This window comes from Salvelinus fontinalis, chromosome 16 (assembly GCF_029448725.1).
Source record: "Salvelinus fontinalis isolate EN_2023a chromosome 16, ASM2944872v1, whole genome shotgun sequence".
Lineage (NCBI taxonomy): Eukaryota > Metazoa > Chordata > Actinopteri > Salmoniformes > Salmonidae > Salvelinus > Salvelinus fontinalis.
The window spans coordinates 2,030,309-2,055,341 of NC_074680.1; the positions used below are offsets into that span (position 1 = coordinate 2,030,309).

The following is a 25,033-nucleotide window of genomic DNA, read 5'->3' on the forward strand; positions in this document are numbered from 1 at the left end:
TTTCCCACCTGGACAAAAGGAACACCTATGTGAGAATGCTATTCATTGAATACAGCTCAGCATTCAATGCCATAGTGCCCTCAAAGCTCATCACTAAGCTAAGGACCCTGGGACTAAACACCTTCCTCTGCAAATGATTCCTGGACTTCCTGACCGGCCGTCCCCAGGTGGTAAGGGTAGTTAACAACACATCCGCCACACTGATCCTCAACACGGGGGCCCCTCAGGGGTGCGTGCTCAGTCCCCTCCTGTACTCTCTGTTCACTCATGTCTGCATGGCCAGGCAAGACTCCAACACTATAATCAAGTTTTCCGATGACACAACAGTGGTAGAGCCTGATCACCAATAACAATGAGAAAGCCTATAGGGAGGAAGTCAGAGACCTAGCCGTGTGGTGGCAGGACAACAACCTCTCCCTCAATGTGATCAAGACAAAGGAGATGATTGTGGACTACAGGAAAAGGAGGACAGAGCACGTCCCCATTCTCATCGACGGGGATGTAGTGGAGCAGGTTGAGATCTTCAAGTTCCTTGGTGTCCACATCGTCAACAAACTATCATGGTACAAACACACTAAGACAGTTGTGAAGAGGGCACGACAAAACCTATTCCCCCTCAGGAGAATGAAAAGATTTGGCATGGGTCCTCAGATCCTCAAAAGATTCTACAGCGCACCATCGAGAGCATCCTGACTGGTTGCATCACTGCCTGTTATGGCAACTGCATGGCCTCCGACCGCAAGGCACTACAGAGGGTAGTGCGTACGGCCCAGTACATCACTGGGGCCAAGCTTCCCGCCATCCAGGACCTCTATATTTTGCGGTGTCAGAGGAAGGCCCTGAAAATGTTCAAAGACTCCAGCTACCTGAGTAATAGACTGTTCTCTCTGCTACCGCACAGCAAGCAGTACTGGACCGCAAGAGGCTTCTAAACAGCTTCTACCCCCAAGCCATAAGACTCCTGAACAGCTAATCAAAGGGCTACCCAGACCCCTCTTTTACGCTGCTGCTACTCTCTGTTTATTATATATGCATGGTCACTTTAAGTCCACATATTACCTCAATTACCTCGACTAACCGGTGCCCCCGCACATTGACTCTGTACTGGTACCGTCTGTATATATTGCCATTGTTATTTTACTGCTGCTGTTTAAATATGAGTAAATTATTATTATTTTTTACTTCTCTATTTTTACTTAACATGTTTTTCTTCTCAACTTCTTAAAGCATTGTTGGTTAAGGGTTTGTAAGTCAGCAATTCACTGTAAGGTCTACACCTGTTGTATTCGGCACATATGAAAAATAACATTTGATTTGAGATATTACCATGTTAGATATACCGTGCCTTCGGAAAGTATTCAGACCCCTTCACTTTTTTCCACATTTTGGTACGTTACAGCCTTATTATAAAATGGATTAAAACAAAAAAAATCTTAGCAATCTACACACAATACCCAAAACAGGTTTTTAGATTAGTTGTTTGCAAATGTATTAAAAATAAAAAACTGAAATTCCTTATCTACATAAGTATTCAGACTCTTTGCTATTAAACTGAAATTGAGCTCAGGTGTATCCTGTTTCCATTGATCATCTTTGAGATGTTTCTACAACTGGATTGGAGTCCACCTGTGGTAAATTCAATTCATTGGACATGATTTGGAAAGGCACACACCTGTCTATATAAGGTCCCACAGTTGACAGTGCATGTCAGAGCAAAAACCAAGCCATGAAGTCAAAGGAATTGTCCGTAAAGCTCTGAGACAGGATTGTGTTGAGGAACAGATCTGGGTTACCAAAAAATGTCTGCAGCATTGAAGATCCCCAAGAACACAGTGGCCTACATCATTATTAAATGGAAGTAGTCTGGAACCACCAAGACTCTTCCTAGAGCTGGCCACCCAGCCAAACTGAGCAATCGGGGGAGAAGGGCCTTGGTAAGGTAAGTGACCAAGAACCTGATGGTCACTCAGACAGAGCTCTAGAGTTCCTCTGTGGAGATGGGAGAAACTTCCAGACGGAACAAACCCTCTCTGCAGCACTCCACCAATCAGGCCTTTATGGTAGAGTGACGGAAGCCACTCCTCAGTAAAAGGCACACGACAGCCCGCTTGGAGTTTCCCAAAAGGCACCTAAAGACTCTCAGACTATGAGAAACAAGATTCTCTGGTCTGATGAAACCAAGATTGAACTATTTTACATGAATGCCAAGCGTCACATCTGGAGGAAACCTGGCATCATCCCTACGGTGAAGCATGGTGGTGGCAGATGTTTTTCAGCGGCAGGGACTGGGAGACTAGTCAGGATCGAGGCAAAGATGAATTGAGCAATGTACAGAGAGATCCTTAATGAAAACCTGCTCCAGAGTGCTCAGGACCTCAGACTGGGGTGAAGGTTCACCTTCCAACAGGAAAACGACCCTAAGCACACAGCAAAGACAACGGAAGAGGGGCTTTGGTACAAGTCTCTGAATGTCCTTGAGTGGCCCAGCAAGAGCCCGGACTTGAACCTGATCGAACATCTCTGGAGAGACCTGAAAATAGCTGTGCAGGAACACTCACTGTCCAACCTGACAGAGCTTGAGAGGATCTGCAGAAAGGAATGAGAGAAACTCCCCAAATACAGGTGTGCCAAGCTTGTAGCATCATACCCAAGAAGACTTGAGGCTGTAATCGCTGCCAAAGGTGCTTCAACAAAGTACTGCATAAAGGGTTTGAATAATTATGTAAAATGTGCTGTTTACGTAGTTTGCTTAAATATAAATTAGCAAATATTTCTAAAAAACTCTTCGATTTTTCATTATGTGGTATTGATAAGGTAAAAAAACGATTTAATCCATTTTAGAATAAGGTTGTAACGTAACAAAATGTTGAAAAAGTCAAGGGGTCTGAATACTTTCCGAATGCACTGAATCTAATTATTATGGAAGTAAACCCTAGGGGTCCATTTGGGATTGGGCATATCACCTTGCATTCAGCTATCCTCATTTATGGTGTGACATGGATTTCTCCAACCTCTATGTAAGGGGCTATACAGTGAGAGCACATCCACCAATTTCCCAGTTCCTCTTTCCTTCCTGCTTCGTACAATTTGTTCCGTGTCAGGCCGAAAGCTCACAAGCACTGACCTCCTAGCTTTCACTCCACACCTGTCTGGTAAGGTCATGACCCCGGTGTTATCCCGTACTCCCGTACTTAAAGCAGACCTATATCCATCCTGCCCTGCCTATCTAAGGTCTTCGAAAGCCAAGTCAACAAACAGATCACTGACCATCTCGAATCCCACCGTATCTTCTCCGCTGTGCAATCCGGTTTCCGAGCCGGTCACGGGTGCACCTCAGCCACGCTCAAGGTACTAAACGACATCATAACCGCCATCGATAAAAGACATTACTGTGCAGCCGTCTTCATCGACCTGGCCAAGGCTTTCGACTCTGTCAATCACCATATTCTTATCGGCAGACTCGGTAGCCTCGGTTTTTCTAATGACTGCCTTGCCTGGTTCACCAACTACTTTGCAGACAGAGTTCAGTGTGTCAAATCGGAGGGCATGTTGTCCGGTCCTCTGGCAGTCTCTATGGGGGTACCACAGGGTTCAATTCTCGGGCCGACTCTTTTCTCTGTATACATCAATGATGTTGCTCTTGCTGCGGGCGATTCCCTGATCCACCTCTACGCAGACGACACCATTCTATATACTTCCGGCCCTTCCTTGGACACTGTGCTATCTAACCTCCAAACGAGCTTCAATGCCATACAACACTCCTTCCGTGGCCTCCAACTGCTCTTAAACGCTAGTAAAACCAAATGCATGCTTTTCAACCGTTCGCTGCCTGCACCCGCACGCCCGACTAGCATCACCACCCTGGACGGTTCCGACCTAGAATATGTGGACATCTATAAGTACCTAGGTGTCTGGCTAGACTGCAAACTCTCCTTCCAGACTCATATCAAACATCTCCAATCCAAAATCAAATCAAGAATCGGCTTTCTATTCCGCAACAAAGCCTCCTTCACTCACGCCGCCAAACTTACCCTAGTAAAACTGACTATCCTACCGATCCTCGACTTCGGCGATGTCATCTACAAAATAGCTTCCAACACTCTACTCAGCAAACTGGACGCAGTTTATCACAGTGCCATTCGTTTTGTTACTAAAGCACCTTATACGACCCACCACTGCGACCTGTATGCCCTAGTCGGCTGGCCCTCGCTACATGTTCGTCGTCAGACCCACTGGCTCCAGGTCATCTACAAGGCTATGCTAGGTAAAGTGCCGCCTTATCTCAGTTCACTGGTCACGATGGCTACACCCACCCGCAGCACGCGCTCCAGCAGGTGTATCTCACTGATCATCCCTAAAGCTAAAACCTCATTTGGACGCCTTTCCTTCCAGTTCTCTGCTGCCTGCGACTGGAACGAATTGCAAAAATCTCTGAAGTTGGAGACTTTTATCTCCCTCAACAACTTTAAAAATCTGCTATCCGAGCAGCTAACCGATCGCTGCAGCTGTACATAGTCCATCTGTAAACTACCCACCCAATTTACCTACCTCACCCCCCATACTGCTTTTATTTATTTACTTTTCTGCTCTTTTGCACACCAGTATCTCTTCTTGCACATGTTCATCTGATGATTTATCACTCCAGTGTTAATCTGCTAAATTGTAATTATTCGATTTATTGCCTACCTCATGCCTTTTGCACACATTGTATATAGATTCTCTTTTTTCTACCATGTTATTGACTTGTTTATTGTTTACTCCATGTGTAACTCTGTGTTGTCTGTTCACACTGCTATGCTTTATCTTGGCCAGGTCGCAGTTGCAAATGAGAACTTGTTCTCAACTAGCCTACCTGGTTAAATAAAGGTGAAATAAAAATAAATAAATAAAAGGTGATTGCAGGTCTAATGAGTGATACGGGGGTTGTTAAAAACAGCTGCTACGCCTGAGTGGCAAAGAAAGAGGAAAGAGTGGAGATGCCATGGTAAGGCCGGATGGATAAAGGGATAGTGGCAGTTTGTGTGTACACGTATGTGTGTGTGCGCGCCTGTGTCCAAAAGGTAAAAACCAAAAGAGCTAGATCATCTGTCACCAGCTTGGCATGATGGTGTCCACCTGGCTGTGACATATTTGACATGTCCCGTGTTCATGTGCTGCTTGGGAACACGTGTGAGGTGAGAGGGATTGGCAGTGCCATCATGAGTGTGTGAAGACTGTTTGTGCCCTTAGGATAATTCCAAAGAATATGGTCTATTTAACACACTTAAAGGGATATTTCGATTTTTAGCATTTTAGACCTCATTTTCCAGACAGCTGTTTTAGTCAGAGTTCCATTCATGAGATGTCTTAGTTGTTTGCTCGAGCCATACAGTGTATTGGTCAGACTCGCAAACATAAAAGTGTATAACTCGAACTGTGTTAACTTCCTGTATTGCCCTTGTCTTGGAACACATGTCTCACGTAGCCACACCTCCAAATTTCACAGAGCCTGGTTCTCGAGGCTAGTGCAGTGCAGACACGGCTTTCAAGCACTACACCCGCGAAAATAATTTAAACAGATTCAGAACATGTCTGAGTCGGACAGCTACGAGCCTCAAGAGGATGCATACTTTGCAGAATCATATTTATAATTTATGAGCCAGAATATACTGACGATGAGTTTTGACAGATAGAAGCAAAGACAGCACGGGGGGAAATGGCAACAGGTGATCTGGCAGACCAGCAACAGGGCCCAGTTAACTAGGGGTATAAATGTGAAAAATCGGAGAAAAATGCAAGGCAATGCCGACTGAAATTTAGTGTCTGGGCTGTGCCGATGGGTCTTGATAATGCCAACACTTGAAGATCTACATTTGTTTGCCGAAGACACTAAGGATGTCGGTCACAGCACAACAGTCTGTGTGACAGATCATTCAGATTCCCCAGCCCTTATCAACCCAGGAGTAATTGAAAAAAAAATCCATGTCAATATGATCAGGTGAAAAAAAGTGAACATATCCAGCGGGATCAAATGGGCAGCTGTCCATAGAGTAAGTAAACGTTTGAAATTGAAGTTATCAATAGTGCATACATATCAATTTGAATATGTTATTGGTTTCCTATAATGATATATTCCCATGTTCCACAGTCAATATCTTCTTGTTGCGTATTGCATTGTGATGGAATGGGCACTCAGGGGCGATAAAAAGGTAACAGACAAGTAACGCCGTCCTGCGTCGTTGGGGCCGTCCACAGAAAGGCTCCTTCATCTTCAGGAGGACATGTTGCATTCAAGGAGTCTGAGCACGTGCACCTGCTTCTCTGAACCACTTGGTTCTCAAGAATTTCTCGTATAAAGACTGACACTAAGTTTTATGACACAACCTGTCTATGGCTATGACCATGTAAATACAAGGTGTTTAACTAGCCATGAGTATGTGAACAACATAAAGTTACTTGTTCTTCAACACAAACGTGGTCCCAAATAAAGACAACACTGCAAGTATGTGTTGTAGACAATCAATTTGTGATAAAGGTTATAAAAGTAAAACACACATACAACTAATAGAAAAATACACTTGAATAAGTAAATGTAAATGTAAAAGGACATATAAACGTGTTCTACACTACTACTTTAGCAGTCCAACTACCTATGTAGCTTCTTCTTCGACATCTAGACTATATATATCCTTATCCTTGTACTAGCTAGTGACATCCATCCGTATCCTTGTCCCTGTCATGGCTAGTGAAATGCAGCTTGTTTTCCTTCTCTGTATTTCCGTATGTGTAGCCACGCGCTTTGTTGACAAGTGAGAGATGACAGGCCTACTCCGGAGAGTCAGACTTGTTGCTCACTTGAGCGGAGCAACACTGGCAACTTACTTTGGCTGAAGTAGCTAGTCTGTTTTCTTGGAGTCTTTTGTCTCCAATAATGAAAATGATGTAAAAAGAAATAAATAGTCACCACCCCCTTTCAAAATGTTCACCTTTTGTTGCCTTACAGCCTGAAATAAAGACGGATCCAAATCTGACTTTTCCCGGCTATATTTACACACAGTAAACACACAATATCCAAGTATTAAAAAAAGATGTTACTCTGAAAATGAATTACAAGTAAAACAGTAAAATACCCTATTTGGATAAGTGAACACCCCCCTGAGTTAATAGTTAGTGGAACCACCTTTTGCTTGAATTATAACCGCGAGTCTCTTTGAATACGTCTCGAATAACTTTGCACACCTAGACTGTGCCATATTTGCCCATTCTTCCTTGCAGAATTGTTCACGCTCAGTCAAATTGCATGGTGACCGCTCATGGACTGTACTCTTCAAGTCATTCCACAGATTCTCGATGGGATTTAGGTCGGGGCTCTGACTAGGCCACTCAAGGACATTCACCTTCTTGTCCTTCAGCCACTATACGGATGCTTTGGCGGTTTGCTTTGGGTCATTGTCATGTTGAAACGTGAACCATCTTCCCATTTTTAACTTCCTGGTAGTGGGCTGCAGGTTATAAATATAAAGTTTATTTGGAAAGGTATATATATATATATATATTTAAAAGCATTCTTGATTTGTGTAAATGTAATATACTAACTATACTCTTGTTAAAAATATGAAATGGTATTACATTTGGTGAAGAGCACATTATGACTTGTTTAGGACTCGAAACTCAAAAGGTTAAGACTTGAGACTTGACTTGAGACTTGTCGGTCTTGAATTGGGACTTGAGTGCTAAAACTTGAGACTTACTTGTAACTTGTAAAACAACGACTTGGTCCCACCTCTGCCAACAGGTGTCTACTAGTCACAGAAAAAACTCTATCACACCCATGTGTACACTCATGCGGGCTACTATAATTACAGCCACACTCAAATAGACTTGAACTCTCAAACACACACAGTCAAACATGATCATAATTGTACTCATCCCACTCACTTTGTGAGAGCTATATTTCTTTCTGCCCTTGCTCTGCCTCTTCATTTTTGGGAGTGTTTCCCAAATGTTGAGCAAGCACATGCTAGCCTAATCTTGCTAATGACATAATTTCCCCTCTGTTGTTTACAATGTACAACCCTCCAACTTTCGAATGTTCCCAATTGGCTAAAGACTTGGCTGCTTGTTTGCGGAATCGGAAGATACAGTTGAAATCGGAAGTTTACATACACCTTAGCCAAATACATTTAAACTCAGTTTTTTCACAATTCCTGACATTTAATCCTAGTAAAAATGCCCTGTTTTATGTCAGTTAGGATCACTACTTCATTTTAAGAATGTGAAATGTCAGAATAATAGTTGAGATAATGATTTATTTCAGCTTTTATTTCTTTCATCACATTCCCAGTGGGTCAGAAGTTTACATACACTCAATTAGTATTTGGTAGCATTGCCTTTAAATTGTTTAACTTTGGTTAAACGTTTCAGGTAGCCTTCCACAAGCTTCCCACAATAAGTTGGGTGAATTTTGGCCCATTCCTCCTGACAGAGCTGGTGTAACTGAGTCAGGTTTGTAGGCCTCCTTGCTCGCACACGCTTTTTCAGTTCTGCCCACAAATTTTCTATAGGAATGAGGTCAGTGCTTTGTGATGGCTTTGACTTTGTTGTCCTTAAGCCATTTTGCCACAACTTTGGAAGTATGCTTGAGGTCATTGTCCATTTGCAAGACCCATTTGCGACCAAGCTTTAACTTCCTAACTTCTCCAACCTGAGCGGTATGACGGCTGCGTGGTCCCATGTTGTTTTTACTTCCGTACTATTGTTTGTATAGATGAACGTGGTACCTTCAGGCGTTTGGAAATTGCTCCCAAGGATGAACCAGACTTGTGGAGGTCTACAATTTGTTTTCTGAGGTCTTGGCTGATTTTTTTTATTTCCCCATGATGTCAAGCAAAGAGGCACTGAGTTTGAAGGTAGGCCTTGAAATACATCTACAGGTACACCTCCAATTGACTCAAATTATGTCAATTAGACTATCAGAAGCTTCTAAAGCCATAACATGAATTTTCTGGAATTTTCCAAGCTGTTTAAAGGCACAGTCAACTTAGTGTATGTAGACCCACTGGAATGTGAATTATAAGTGAAATAATCTGTCTTCAAACAATTGTTGGAAAATGACTTGTGTCATGCACAAAGTAGATGTCCTAACCGACTTGTCAAACTAGTTTGTTAACAAGAAATTTGTGGAGTTGTTGAAAAACAAGTTTTAATGACCGCAACCTAAATGTATGTAAACTTCCGACTTCAACTGTAACTATTACCAGCTAGCCTAATTCCAATCCGATGTCAAACATGTTACCACATCAAAAGGAAGTAGCATGTTTTTTTAACTGGTGGAATTAGTGAGATGTATGCTATTCAGCGGCGTATGTCCATTTACAACAAACCAATCACCCCAAAAACTGTGCTGTTGTACCATGGCCTGATCTTATTCTGGAGTCAATAAGAGGCCAAACACACACACACTTCAGTGCATTGAATCACTACATAAAGCGACAACCTAAAATACTCCCCCTCCTGTGTGTGTGTGTGTGTGTGTGTGTGTGTGTGTGTGTGTGTGTGTGTGTGTGTGTGTGTGTGTGTGTGTGTGTGTGTGTGTGTGTGTGTGCGCGCGCGCGCGCGCGTGCGTGTTTCCTGATTAACTGTTGCCTATGCAAGCGTGAGTAGTATGTCAAGTATGCTTGAAATAAATCCCTGTCACTGAGCAGCTTTCTAAGCTGGATCGATGGGAATCTTGGAACACACAGACACACACTGGCTAGTCCACACACATATGCTTTACATAGCAGCACATTCACACAGACAAGGAAATACACTGCCCACCTGAACTACAGGCCTCACGCTACCTCCTCTCTGATACAGAGTATGACAAACTGTTGGTGAACCATCATGTCTGCAAGCTCATTTTAGCTTTCCTTGCAATAACGGAGTGAATAGCACGTAGACATACGTGTGATTTCTAGAAGAATGTAGATTAGACATGCAAACATAACTACATAAACAGACCCATGCCAGACACACAAACTTCAGCTGCTTCAACTCCCAAATCCTATAAAACTGACACAATCTCTCTCTTTCTCTCGTGAACTAGACCCCAGGTCTGACTTGTCTTTCCGTTCCTGGCATGCTCACATGGGGATCACGTCCATGTAACTGGCCCTGTAATTGTCTTCATTAGTCTCACCTCCGAGAGTCAGGAGTGGAACGGGGCCCATCCACACCAATGAGGATAATTATCTTTAAGCCCTCGCTATCAAGAATGACCACTTTCACCGCCTCCACCGTGGTCAGTGACACACCAGTGACACATATCTTCCCAAGATGTCTGAAAGGGGTTGTGCCTTGGAATAATTCCAATAATTAGAAGAGCTTGCAGCCAGGGCTTACTGATACAATGGTATCAGTAACGTTTGGGTGGAGCTTTCCAACATCTCCACCAGGCCATTCAAAATGTGCAATGGAGGCACAAAATGGCTGCTCACTTTGGAGTTGGTTGCGTCACAACATAGAGCGCCTCTACACCCGGCATGAAAAGTTAGCACTGTTGCACAAAACGGGTGCCATGTAACATTGAAGTGGGTGCCACTAAAGGTTGAAGTGGAGCAAGTGTAAAGGAGAGTGACTTCAATCATCTATCACCATCATTAAATGAAATGTATGAAAATTGGTGATGCCGCCGCCTGCCAACAAACACTCAGTGTTTTTATTGAAGACCGTGGCGGCTGCAGCTCTGTATAATGCTGCGGGGATCCTTCGTGCTCCACCTAACATGCTGACCAAACCGCTCGCGCCCGTGTGTCTGCGTACGCATGTTGAGACACAAGGTGTGTGAAAGTATTCTAGGCAGTTTAGGATGGAAACACTGTTGAGCTACCGTCCATACACACAAAAGCCAGATTCCTGTTTTCAGAGGAGAACCAGATGTGTAATAAATTGAAGTAGGGTGTGTGTGTGTGTGTGTGTGTGTGTGTGTGTGTGTGTGTGTGTGTGTGTGTGTGTGTGTGTGTGTGTGTGTGTGTGTGTGTGTGTGTGTGTGTGTGTGTGTGATGAAGTAAATTGAAATTAGTTTGTGTAATACTAATGTGATGTTACAAAGAACTGAACTGTGTTCAATGTTGATACATGTAAGAGTTATTTTGAGTGCAACAGTTACAGGAGGTTGCATGACTGTTTAGTTACAAAAACACTGTACAAGCCCACATGCTTGTTGATCATTGAGAGAGCGTTGAGATACGCTGTTTCAAGTGTGTGTGTGTGTGTGTGTGTGTGTGTGTGTGTGTGTGTGTGTGTGTGTGTGTGTGTGTGTGTGTGTGTGTGTGTGTGTGTGTGTGTGTGTGTGTGTGTGTGTGTGTGGCTGCAGTAGTCTCTTTCAAAGTAACCAGGTCATTCACCTAAAGCCACTGACCCAAGCAAAAACGCTCTGCATCAGTGGTGACCAGTCATTCAGGGCAGTTTTGCCTCTCTTGCATGTTATTTTGAAATTCGTGTCACATATCAGTTTGCAAACTAACAATGTAAACAAAAATGTATTTAGTTAAATAAAGCCACATACAAACATGGTCTATATTTTGCTTTCTTGAGTAAGGCAGCTCCAAAAATGCAGGTGTTTCAGCCTAGTTCAGAGCTTTCTGTGGTGGATCTTCTCTAGTTGTGCCATGACTGGCTCAGTGTTCCATCACTCATGGGGACACTACGTCACCGCAAAATCTACAGGGAGAGCTTGAAAGTTCAAGCCCCTTGGGTGCTGCCATATCTTTACATTAGAAGTGCTCATCCAAGAAGGCTCAAGGTCACTGGCCACAGATAAAATGACGTCAAATCACGTTATATCTACCGTAGCTTTAATCGGACTGATCATGTCAACATCATACTTTCAGAATCTTAGCTAGCAAGCTAGCAGTCATCATCATGAATCACGTCGACAATCTACTGGCAAATCCTTTTCAATCCTTGTCATATGAAGAGAAATTATAGATAAAGCGTATCAGTGCTCATCGGCCATTGGGATATAAACATTACACAGCAAGTTGGAAATTCAACAATGAGTGGTTTGGAAGGAATCAGTGGCTAACTGCAAGCGTTGCAAAGCAATTCCTATTTTGCTTCCCCTGCCTGCTATTCAGTGGAGAGGGCGTGTGGTCCAAGTCTGGTTTTAAGGGTCTCTTTTCCAAGCTTAAAAGGATAAACATTCACATGCAACACCATGGGCCAGAAAAGGTTGAGTACATTGGTCGACTTCTGCTGCGTTCAAAACAACTGGAAACTTGTAACTGGGACATCTCAGACTTCAGTGAGTTCAAGACAACTGGGAACTTTAAAAAAAAAAAAAAAAAGTTCAGACTGGGAAAATATGTTTTGAACAGTCATTCAACTCGGAATTCCAAGTCGGGAACTCTGGGCTGTTTCTAGAGCTCCGACATGAAGATCACTGATGTCATGATTCAACCTTGTTTGAGCGCAGCACAACTGTGAGTCTAAAAATGTATTGTATGCTGCTCCATAAATTCTGTAATATGCCAGGGAGGTGTTTACTAAGTGTATGTTGTGTAGTAAGCTGTTAGTAGACCATGTACCTCACACTAATAATTTAGTCCCTTTGCCCTACTGTTCTGAATTGGTGGTGCACATGCAGCCTACAGCCTGTTTTAGAGAAATGTCATCATCGAATATAGTACGAGCTTTCATTGTCTGCTTATATGCCCCCTTTATTTATCCTACGGTTCTGACTCGCTGTACAGGGATAATACCGTAAGAAAGAACCATGTTCTGAATTCTGTCGCTGTACATTTAGTTATTTGTACATCTCAACTGTCAGTAGAAACCACATTTGTTGAAAAGAAAGCTCTGCTGAAAGAAAGCTCTCCTGTAGGGACAGCTTTATGTAGGCTCTAACAGTTTGTGGGCACCATTTGTCACTGTTATAGTGCAATTCATGTATTGTTTAGTGTTGTGTAATGGCTTTGCTGGCATGCATCTAAAACTTTTTTGTCTGACCAAGATTTACATGCTCTGCATAATGCAATACTAATTAACATATAACAATGTTACAATGTGTCTTTATAACATGATGTAGTGGTGGACGATGTCACTGGGGAGGGGGGGATTCGACAATACCATGAGGCTTACCTTAAATTGAAAAGGATGAATCTCGTTGAGCGAGTGTCTTCTTAGCTTCTTGGTTAAAGTCTTCAACATCCTGAACTTTTACGGATATGGCTTATCTATCTTCACTAAACTATTTTTGTTGCTGGTGTGAAGCCATGCAACAACTACTTTGAAATGTACAGCAGTTTGCACATTAAAAGGCACACACTTACTAAAGCAAACAGTAACACACATTCACACTCACACACACACCCACGCTCACACACACACACACTATGACAAACTCAACTTTTGTTGAAGAGAAGAACCAGCCCCCAATACCAGGCTGAAGACATAGTTTGTGCAGGTAAATATCTTGACATAATAGCGCTCGAAATCCGTTATGTGACAGGCTGTATTAAGACCAATTTGAACTCAAACCGACTTCGTTATTGTGCGTTCATTTAGTTTGCTAGCGACGTAGCCAGTCCTGGTAGCTTGTTTCCCAGGTCCCAAATTAATAAACCATAATAGTTTCGACTTTTTCCTCCCCGGCTTTGAAAAAATAATTGTGGGAATAGCACGAGCTATGTAGTCTACTTTTCCTCAATTTGCTCACGTTCAGACACGCGCGCGCGCACACACACAGCCGAATGTGTACGTGTACACGTGTACACACACACACACACACACACACACACACACACACACACAGCCGAATCTACATGCTCTCCTACAAGAACATATTCCAGTTCTCTCGTTCATGGATCCGGATTTTTCATTGGCTTCTCCACCGAGTGATGTCATGTCTTTCTCAAGAAGGAGGGGGTGGCTGCCTGTTTCTTAAAGCAATATCTTGTTTACTTTGACCGATATCAACCGTATATGTCTATATACGGTCTTTATAAGCATTAAGAATGTAATATATTTCTGCCAATTTTCATCTATTGGAGAACCATAGGGTTACTTAGATTTGGGAACTCATCAGGATGATGCCGTTCAGGGGCATCATTTATAAACCATGCATATGTACAAAATATACCCCAAAATGTTCTTGCTCCACTTTTCACGCAAAAGTTTGCATTTATACACATTTAACTTGATGTGAGAATGTGGTCAGCTTCCCTCAAACTTTAGACCATGCACGTCTGCTAGTGGTTGAAATATTGTATTGCAAGCTGGCAAGTAAGTATTTTGTGCAAATCGTGGATATGATGACAAATTTATTCATGAAAAAAATGAAAACTGGAAACATATTAAAAAGAATGCAACCTTTTGCCATTACTGAGAAGTCTATGTGTTTTATTTTTTTCTAAAATAGTAAGACATTGGAATCTTCCTTTTCATAACCTTTGCAGAATAAATTCTTCACATTTTCTGGCTGTGATGGGTTCATATTCCGTTAGGAGACAAAAAAAATAAAATTAAAATAATATATGCATTACCAGTCAAAAGTTTGGACACACTCATTCAAGAGTTTTTCTTTATTTTAACTATTTTCTACATTGTAGAATTGTCACGACTTCTGCCGAAGTTGCAGCCTCTCCTTGTTCGGGCTGCGTTCGGTGGTCGTCATCACCGGCTTTCTAGCTGCCACCGATCTACGTTTCTTTTTCCATTTGTTTTGTCTTGATTGTACACACCTGGTTCCCATTACGTTAATATTTTTTTCCCTATTTAACCCTCTGGTTCCCATGATGTTTTGTGCGTGATTGTTGTTTAGGGTTATTCTTCTGTGTTATGGTGTGTTTTCCCTGCGTGGAATATATGGTAGATTATTTTTTGTGTATGTTATTTTACTCAGTTCTACGTCCTGTGCCTGACTCCGTCCTACCCTCTGCACACTGATACTTGACAAGAATAATAGTGAAGACATCAAAACTATGAAATAACACATATAGAATCAAGTAGTAACCAAAAAAGTGTTAAAAAAATCTGAATATATTTTATATTTGAGATTCTTCAAATAGCCACCCTTTGCCTTGACGACAGCTTTGCACACTCTTGGCATTCTCTCTACCAGCTTCATGAGGTAGTCACCTGGAATGCATTTCAATTAATAGGTGTGCCTTGTTCAAAGTTAATTTGTGGAGTTTCTTTCCTTCTTAATGTGTTTGAGCCAATCAGTTGTGTTGTGACAAGGGAGGGTTGGTATACAAAAGATAGCCCTATTAGGTAAAAGACCGAGTCCATATTATGGCAAGAACAGCTCAAATAAGCAAAGAGAAACAACAGTCCAACAGTCCATCAAGGTCAGTCAATGCGGAACATTTCAAGAACTTTGAAAGTTTCTTCAAGTGCAGTCACAAAAACCATCAAGCGCTATGATGAAACTGGCTCTCATGAGGACCGCCACAGGAAAGGAAGACCCAGAGTTACCTTTGCTGCAGAGGATAAGTTCATTAGAGTTACCAGCCTCAGAAATTGCAGCCCAAATCAATGCTTCACAGAGTTCAAGTACAGACACATCTCAACATCAACTGTTCAGAGGAGACTGCGTGAATCAGGCCTTCATGGTCCATTTGCTGCAAAGAACCCGTTACTAAAGAACACCAATAAGAAGAAGACACTTGATTGGGCCAAATACACAAGCAAAGGACAATAGACCAGAGGAAATCTGTCCTTTGGTCTAATGAGTCCAAATTTGAGATTTTTGGTTCCAACCACCGTGTCTTTGTGAGACGCAGAGTAGGTGATGATCTCCGCATGTGTGGTTCCCACCGTGTAGCATGGAGGAGGAGGTGTGATGGTGTGGGGGTGCTTTGCTGGTGACACTGTCTGTGATTTATGTAGTGACTTTACTTTCATTCATCTGATGACTGTTATTTATCGAATCAACTAACAATGTTTAATTGTTACCCGATTAAATTAATCATGTAACAATTAACGCAATAGGAATTTGGGGCACCACGAGAGCGGTTGTTTAAAGAATTACCATCTCCCAAATGAAACTCTAAATGTTAAACTCTAATTGGAACGAGAGCCAGTCGGGGAGAAGAAGGTGAACTTGGAGGGGAGTGAAGCGGAGACAGTTAAGGAGTTGATGGTGAGATTGGAGGAGAGAGTTAGGAGAGAGCTGCTGTGTTGGTGCATGAGGCACGACATTCGCCCTATGGAGTGTGTCCTCAGGTTAATGTCACCTGAGTCAGCTCTCCATACTCGTCCTGAGGTGCGTGCAAGCCGTCTGGTGAAGACTGAGCAAGCCCCACGCACCAGGCCTCCTGTGCGCCTCCCCAGCCCTGCACGTCTTGTGCCAGCTCTACGCTCCAGACCTCCAGGGCGCCTCCACAGCCCGGTGAGTCCTGCGCCGGCTCTGCGCACTGTGTCTCCGGTGCGCTGTGACAGCCCGTTTCGTCCTATGCCTGCGCTCCGAACGTGCCGGGCAAAATTGGGAATTCAGCCAAGAGGAGCGGTGCAAGGTCTAAGCACCAGATCTCCAGTGCTCCCCAACAGCCCAGTTCATCCAGCGACGGCCTCCAGTCCGGAGCCTCCAACGACGGCCTCCAGTCCGGAGCCTCCAGCGACGGCCTCCAGTCCGGAGCGTCCAGCGACGGTTCCCCACTCCGGAGCCGCCAGCGACGGTCCCCAGTCCGGAGCCGCCAGCGACGGTCCCCAGTCCGGAGCCTCCAGCGACGGTCCCCAGTCCGGGGCCTCCAGCGACGGTCCCCAGTCCGGGGCCTCCAGCCACGGTCCCCAGTATGGGGCCTGCAGCGAGGGTCCCCAGTCCGGGGCCTGCAACGAGGGTCCCCAGCCCGGGGCCTGCAACGAGGGTCCCCAGTCCGGGGCCTGCAACGACGGTCCTCAGTCCGGGGCCTGCGGCGAGGGTCCCCAGTCCAGAGGGGACGATCTGCAGTCCAGAGTCTTCAGCGATGAGCTGCAGTCCAGAGCCTCCAGCGGGGGGTTCCCAGTCCAGAGCCTCCGGCGGCGATCTGCAGTCCGGTTCCTCCGGCAACGATTCACGGTCTGGAGTCTCCAGCGATGATCCACGGTCCGGTTCCACAGAAGCGGAGGGATCAGCGTAGCGAGCGGGGGCTCCCTGCGACGGACGACTGACGTAACATCAGCATTTGTGGGTTTGATTGCAGGCTCAAAATGGCCAGAAACTAAGAACTTTCTTTTGAAACTCGTCAGTCTATTCTGGTTCTGAGAAATTAAGGCTATTCCATGAGAGAAACTGCCAAGAAACTGAAGATCTGTACATCATGTTGAAGAGGCACCTGAGATTGAAGGATGCGTTTCTGTTGGGGATAAAGCCTGTTTGGGATAAAGCCGGTCTTTTCTGAATGTATCAATTTTCCTACTAAAGTGCTAAGCCTGTTCTGAGGCAGCAGAACAGCATCTGAGGCAGCAGACGAGGAGCGCCCAGGATTTCGCCCTGGAGTTTAGGACCCTGACTGCCGGCGCGGGATGGAACAACAGGGCCCTGACCGATCGGGAGGTCCGTCGGGAGGTGGCCTGCAGAGACACCACCCTCTCGTTTGACCAGCTGGTGGACCTGTCCATCCGGCTGGACAACCTGCTGGCTACTCACGGACGTTCAGATCGGGGTCTGGTGGTTCCATCCTCCAGACTCTCACGGTCGCGAGAGTGCTCAGGTAGGTGTTTAGGGGTTTCCGTCGGTGCTACTATGGTGTAGAATCCAGACCAGGTCTCCACCGTGCGCATTCTCCCTGAATATGCCGATTTGGCTCTCGCCTTCTCTAAAAAGAAGGCGACTCAATTATCACCTCATCGACGGGGCGATTGTGCGATAGACCTCCACAAGTCTCGTTCATCCTTGGGAGCAATTTCCAAATGCCTGAAGGTACCACGTTCATCTGTACAAACAATAGTACGCAAGTATAAACACCATGGGACCACGCAGCCGTTATACCGCTCAGGAAGGAGACGCGTTCTGTCTCCTAGAGATGAACGTACTTTGGTGCGAAAAGTGCAAATCAATCCCAGAACAACAGCAAAGGACCTTGTGAAGATGCTGGAGGAAACAGGTAAAAAATTATCTATATCCACAGGTCCACAGGTCTGGTCTGATGAAACAAAAATAGAACTGTTTGGCCATAATGACCATCGTTATGTTTGGAGGAAAATGGGGGAGGCTTGCAAGCCGAAGAACACCATCCCAACCGTGAAGCACAAGGGTGGCAGTTTCATGTTGTGGGGGTGCTTTGTTGCAGGAGGGACTGGTGCACTTCACAAAATAGATGGCATCCTGAGGCAGGAAAATTATGTGGGTATATTGAAGCAACATCTCAAGGCATCAGTCACTTGGTCTGATGGTCGCAAATGTGTCTTCCAAATGGACAATGACCCCAAGCATACTTCCAAAGTTGTGGAAAAATGGCTTAAGGACAACAAAGTCAAGGTGTTCATCTTTAGCTCACAATCTTTGGACACTGTTAGTGTTTGTGAACATAGCCCCAGGACCAGCTTGCTTAGGGGACTCTCTCCAGGTTCATCTCTCTGTAGGTGATGCATTTGTTATGGAAGGGTTGGGAATCTCTTCCTTTTAGGTGGTTGTAGAATTTCATTAACACCTCTTTTCTGGATTTTGATCATTAGCAGGTATCGGCCTAATTCTGCTCTGCATGCATTATTTGGTGTTTTACGTTGTACACAGGGGATATTTTTGCAGAATTTTGCATGCAGAGTCAATTTGGTGTTTTTCCCATTTTGTGAATTCTTGGTTGGTGAGCGGACCCCAGACCTCACAACCGTAAATGGCAAAGGGTTCTATAACTGATTCAAGTATTTTTAGCCAGATCCTAATTGGTATGTCGAATTTTATGTTCCTTTTGATGGCGTAGAAGGCCATTCTTTCCTTGTCTCTCAGATCGTTCAAAGCTTTGTGGAAGTTATCTGTGGCGCTGACCTTTAGGCCGAGGTACGGTGCATTCGGAAAGTATTCAGACCCCTTGACTTTTTCCACATTTTGTTACTTTACAGCCTTACATGCTGACCCCCCCCCCCCCACACACACACACACCAGACGCGATCGGGACACGCAGATTGAAATATCAATATGTACTCTGAACGAATTATATGAATTTGGGGACAGGTCGAAAAGCATTAAACATTTATGGCAATTTAGCTAGCTAGCTTGCTGTTGCTAGCTAATTTGTCCTGGGATATAAATGTTGGGTTGATATTTTACCTGAAACGCACAAGGTCCTCTACTCCGACAACTAATCCACAGGTAAATGGATAAATTATTGTTTTCTAGTAATCTCTCCTCCGTCAGGCTTCTTCTTCTTCTTTGGACTTGATATGGAGGTTGGCAACCAACTTTAAAAGGTGCATTACCACAACCGACTGGAGGGTGGACCTCAGTTCATCTTTCAATCACCCACGTGGGTATATACTCCTAAAAACCAATGAGGAGATGGCTCATTTGTTTTTTCCCTCATCAATCTACACAAAATATACCATAATGTCAGAGTAAACTAAAATATAAAATATCACATTTACATTAGTATTCAGACCCTTTACTCAGTAATTTGTTGAATTCGCCCCAGTCTGAGGTCCTGAATGCTCTGGAGCAGGTTTTCATCAAGGTTGTCTCTGTTCATCTTTCCCTCAATCCTGACAAGTCTCCCAGTACCCGCCACTGAAAAACATCACCACAGCAAGATGCTGCCAACACCATGCTTCACCGTAGGGATGGTGCCAGGTTTCCTCCAGATGTGACGCTTGCCATTCAGGCCAAAGAGTTCAATCTGTGTTTCATCAGACAAGAGAATCTTGTTTCTCATGGTCTGAGAGTCCTTTAGGTGCCCTTTGGCAACTCCAAGCGGGCTGTCATGTGCTTTTTACTGAGGAGTGGCTTCCATATGGCCACTCTACCATAAAGGTATGATTGGTTGAGTGCTGCAGAGATGGTTGTCCTCTGGAAGTTTCTCCCATCTCCACAGAGGGACTCAAGAGCTCTGTCAAAGTGACCATCGGTTTCTTGGTCACCTCCATGTCCAACACCCTTCTCCCCCATTTGCTCAGTTTGGCTGGGCAGCCAGCTCTAGTCTTTGTGGTTCCAAACTTCTTCCATTTAAGAATGATGGAGGCCACTGTGTTCTTGGGGACTTTCAATGCTGCAGACATTTTTTGGTACCTTTCCCAGATCTGTGCCTCGACACGATCCTGTCTCGGACAATTCCTACGAACTCATGGCTCTACGGACAATTCCTTCGACCTCATGGCTTGGTTTTTGCTCTGACATGCACTGTCAGCAGTGGGACCTTATATAGACAGGTGTGTGCCTTTCCAAATAATGTCCAATCAATTGAATTTACCACAGGTGGACTCCAATCAAGTTGTAGAAACATCTCAAGGATGATCAATGGAAACAGGATGCACTTGAGCTCAATTTCGAGTCTCATAGCAAAGGGTCTGAATACTTAAGTAAATAAAGTATTTCTGTTTTTCATTTTTAATCAATTTGCTAACATTTCTAAAAACATGTTTTCACTTTGTCATTATGTTGTATTGTGTGTAGATTGAATCCATTTTAGAATAAGGCTGTAATGTAAAACATTTGGAAAAAGTGAAGGGGTCTGAATACTTTCTGAATGCTCTGTATGTATAGTTGTTTGTGTGCTCTAGAGTAACAGTGTCTAGATGGAATTTGTATTTGTGGTCCTGACAACTGGACCTTATTTTGGAACACCATTATTTTGGTTTTACTGAGATTTACTGTCAGGGCCCAGGTCTGACAGAATCTGTGCAGAAGATCTAGGTGTTGCTGTAGGCCCTCCTTGGTTGGGGACAGAAGCACCAGATCATCAGCAAACAGTAGACATTTGATTCTAGTACGGTGAAGCCGGGTGCCAATTCGTAGATTTATATGTTGAAGAGGGTGGGGCTTAAGCTGCATCCCTATCTCACCCCACGGCCCTGTGGAAAGAAATGTGTGTGTTTTTTGATAATCCCCCAACGGCACTTTCCATCAATTGGTGTAGCAGACCCTCATGCCAAATTGAATGAGAAGACTGCCTTAGTTTTGGTTTGCTTGTTTGTCAGTTACGGTGTGCAGGGTGAGTACGTAGTCTGTCGTATGGTAACTTGTCAAAAAGCCAATTTCACATTTGCTCAGTACATTGTTTTCACTGAGGAAATGTACAAGTCTGCTGTTAATAATAATGCAGAGGATTTTCCCAAGGCAGCTGTTGATGCATATCCCATGGTAGTTATTGGGGTCAAATTTGTCTCCACTTTTGTGGATTGGGGGTTATCAGTCCTTGGTTACAAATATTGGGGAAGATGCCATAGCTGAGGATGATGTTAAAGAGTTTAAGTATACACAATATAGTTCTTTGTTTAGTGTGTTCAAATTTTCCCAGAAGTGGTTAGATTCTACGCATTGAGCTGATTTCTTATGCGCTGTTCCATCTTTTTCCATAGTGTATTTCTGTACTGTTTTAGTGATTTACCATAGTGAAGGCGTAGACTCAGGTTTTCAGGGTCTATATGTTTTTGGTTGGATAGGTTTCTCAATTTCTTTCTTAGGTTTTTGCATTCTTCATCAAACAATTTGTCATTGTTTTTCATTTTCTTAGGTTGTCTGCTTGACATTTTTAGATTTGATAGGTCAAATATACTTTTTAGGCTTTCTACTGCCAAGTCTACACCTCCACTATTACAGTGAAAAGTTTTGCCTCGGAAGTTGTCTAAAAGGGATTGAATTTGCTGTTGCCTAATTGTTTTTTGGTAGGTTTCTACATTACCTTCCTTCCATCTATAGCATTTTTTAATATTGTGCAGTTCCTCATGATTAAATATAGCTCTGTTCAGGTAAACTGTGATTTTGATGGGATGTATGTAGAACAAATGAGGAAATTCTTCCATGTTGAGATCATTTCCTTGTTCATTTCTAGACAGATGTAAAATGTTCCTGTTTTGACTCATTTAAAATAGTGGGTTAGGTCTGCACTATATCAAATTAGTATGCCTCCTGAGTCTCCTACCTGTTTCACACCTGGTAGCTTGGTGGATACGACTACCAGCTCTCTGTAACCTAAAGGGCAACCAGTGGGCCTGTCTCTTCTATACCATGTTTCTTGTAGGATGACAATGTCTGTATTTCCAATTTATTTGATGAAGTCTGGGTTCCTGCTCATTAGGCCAAAGGCAGATGACCTCAGACCTTGTACATTCCAGGATGAGATTGTTATGTTTGGGTTTTCCTCAACATGGTTCTGAGTTCGGTATGTATACTGTACACCTACATAAGTACTTTTACAACAACAAAAAATCCACCACTATTTATTTATTTGAAAACAAAACATATTCAAAACAAAACATATTCAGTCATTACATGTATCTAAAATGTCAGTTTATTAAGCACTTCAACAGTTATAATGTTCTTTAAATATCTTCACTATTTTTTGGTTCTCTGAAAGTGCTTTTCCAATGAGACTAAACACTCACACCAGTGTTATATGTTACAGTGTTATATGTTAATGCCAGCTCTAGTGTAATTGTTTACATCGGGAGTGTGACACTAAAGACTTGGGGAGAGTAGAATCAACCTCTGTCTGCATCATTCAAGACAGTTTATTTTGCGATATACCGTTATTGATGCACAGACCAGTTTAGGTTTTTACTTTATCTTCTATACCGGTATTTTAATGTTTGGTTTGTTAAATGTGATATGCAGTGTGTAACGTCCATTTTTATGGTTTACTTCGCTACTTGAGTCATCTCTCTCCACTCTCACTATGCCGCTTTCCACACAGACCTAGCCAGGCCCCCCGTCACTCAAGGAGCGCATTTGATGTTCCTCAACCACGAGACACTTGCGTTCAGTCTGCATGGTCAATGATGATAACGATGCAGTTGTCACTTTGCTTCTTAATATAAATCTACTAGCATTCTATAATTACACTATTAGCTTGTGTTTCTTAAATCTGCAAACAGCTAGTTCACTTTTCTTAGCAAGTTGTTCCCAAATCTTGTTAGCTGCTGATTGTTAGCCGCTAATCGCTAGCTAGCTAGCTAATAAATGTACTGAGTAAGAGCAAGCGTAATGAGCTATACAGCCTGTTAATACCAGTGATTGTGTAGACCTAAATCAGCATGTTGTTTGTGCAACAGTGTCTTCTAAAATAAAGAGGTAAATGCAAAGCAAGAATATGTTAGCTACATGAAGTAGCTAGGGGTCCCCTGGGAAACACCTATCAACACATTAGTTCCTACCCTGTAGTGATGGGTCGTTCATGAACGAGTCGGCTGTAAGAGCTCGTAGGTGAACGTTGGGTGCCGACTCGCATTTCAGAAGAGCCGAATCTATTTATAGAAACATTTTAAAAATTAAGATATGAATAATAAAAATATTTAAATGAATAGTATTAACTAATTAACTAATTCAAAGAACGAAGAAATGTAATAAATAATATAGGCCTAAATGCTCAAACATTCGTTCTGACTGTCTGCTCAGACTAACAGCCTCACCTGTTATTCCTGTCAATCAGACACGCAGTGTCAACCAATGAACCAAAGATGTGTGAGGGAGGGCCGAGCCAACTCACTCACAGTCACACACTTAGCATCCTAGGAGAGAGAGGAAGGACAGCTGTGAAAACAACACCTGGAAAATGAGTCGGAAACACAGCATTTGGATGCATTTTAATAATGTAGACAATGTTAGAGCACAGTATAGAATTTGCCCAAACAAAATCTCATATAAAGTCGGTTCTACGCACAACCTACACCGGCATATGGGAACTGTGCACTTGTGAAGCTAGCTGTAGCGGAGCTTCGAGAAACTAGGGGGCCTGCTAGTGATAGTGGTGGAACCAGCACCTCCACACTTGGAGATGTATCCACTCAGTCAAGTAGGCCTACTCCGCGACCCACAGCAACGCAGTCTTCTATGAACCAGTTTATGCCAAAGTCTGTCTGTAGCAAAACAAGACCAAATTGATATTGCATTGGCTAAAATGATTGCCACCGATTTCCAGCCATTTTTGATCGTGGAGGACAGAGGTTTTAGAAATTATAGCAATAGTCTAAATCCAATGTACAAAACTCCAAGCAGGAAAACCCTTTCAAAATCACTTATTCCACAACTGTACGAGAACACACAGGCTTCAGTGCGGGAAAGAGTCCAAAAAGCTACTGCAGTTTGCTTTACCACTGACTGCTGGACATCAAGGGTAACCACTTCTTACATGTCGGTTACATGTCACTTCATTGAAGATTTTTCGATGTCTAGCTGTCTTCTGGACTGCTTTGAGTTCAGTGACAGACACACCTCAGAGAACTTGGCAGAGGAACTGTTGAGAGTGGCCAGAGGATGGCAAGTAGATGGAAAAGTGGTCTGTTGTGTTAGCGACAATGCAGCTAACATAACCAAAGCCATGAAATTTTTCAAATGGACCAATCATGCATGTCTTGTCCACACAATCAACCTGACCGTAAGAGATGCTCTGACGGTGATGAAGCCCACTGTGGACGAAGTGAAAGTAGTTGTGGAAGACACAGTAGGTACTGAAAAAAAAGTATACACAACGCCATATAGAGATGCCTGAGCTGAGGCCTAAACAAGACTGCACTACAAGGTGGAATTCAACATTTTATATGTTGAAGCGGTTTCTTGAGTCAAAGGATGCCATCATCTCTACCCTGGCCATTGTCAATGCTCCTGTTGATGTTCTGACCCAAGAGGAATGGGAGGTGGTGGAGGAGGTGTGCAGAGTCCTGGAACCCTTTGAGCAGGTCACTGTGGAGATCAGTGGAGAGAGGTACAGTAAGCAGTTAGTACTACATCATTATTTAATCCAGTATTATATATGTATATGAGCAGTAGATGAGAATGTAGTATCAGCAGACAAAACATGAAGCTGAACTAATAAGTTACTGTTCTCTCTTTTCAGCTATGTGACAGCCTCAAAAATGATACTCCTGTGTAAGGGTCTGCAGTGAATCACAGCCAGCCACCAGAGAGAAGCAAATGTAACCACAGGACATGTGACAGAGTTGATGG

At 43.4% G+C, this 25,033-nt stretch overlaps 1 protein-coding gene across 1 annotated transcript in view; it reads right to left on the reverse strand.

The window, feature by feature from the left end:
• The window catches only part of si:dkey-16j16.4 (uncharacterized), a 58,726-nt gene extending 44,897 nt beyond the window's left edge, over nucleotides 1-13,829 (reverse strand). Inside the window, exon 1 of the mRNA XM_055864140.1 lies at nucleotides 13,102-13,829. Within this exon, the coding sequence (XP_055720115.1) occupies nucleotides 13,102-13,170 (69 nt within the window). The 5' untranslated portion in view covers nucleotides 13,171-13,829. The remainder of the gene's footprint in view (nucleotides 1-13,101) is intronic.
• Nucleotides 13,830-25,033: the final 11,204 nt, after the last annotated feature.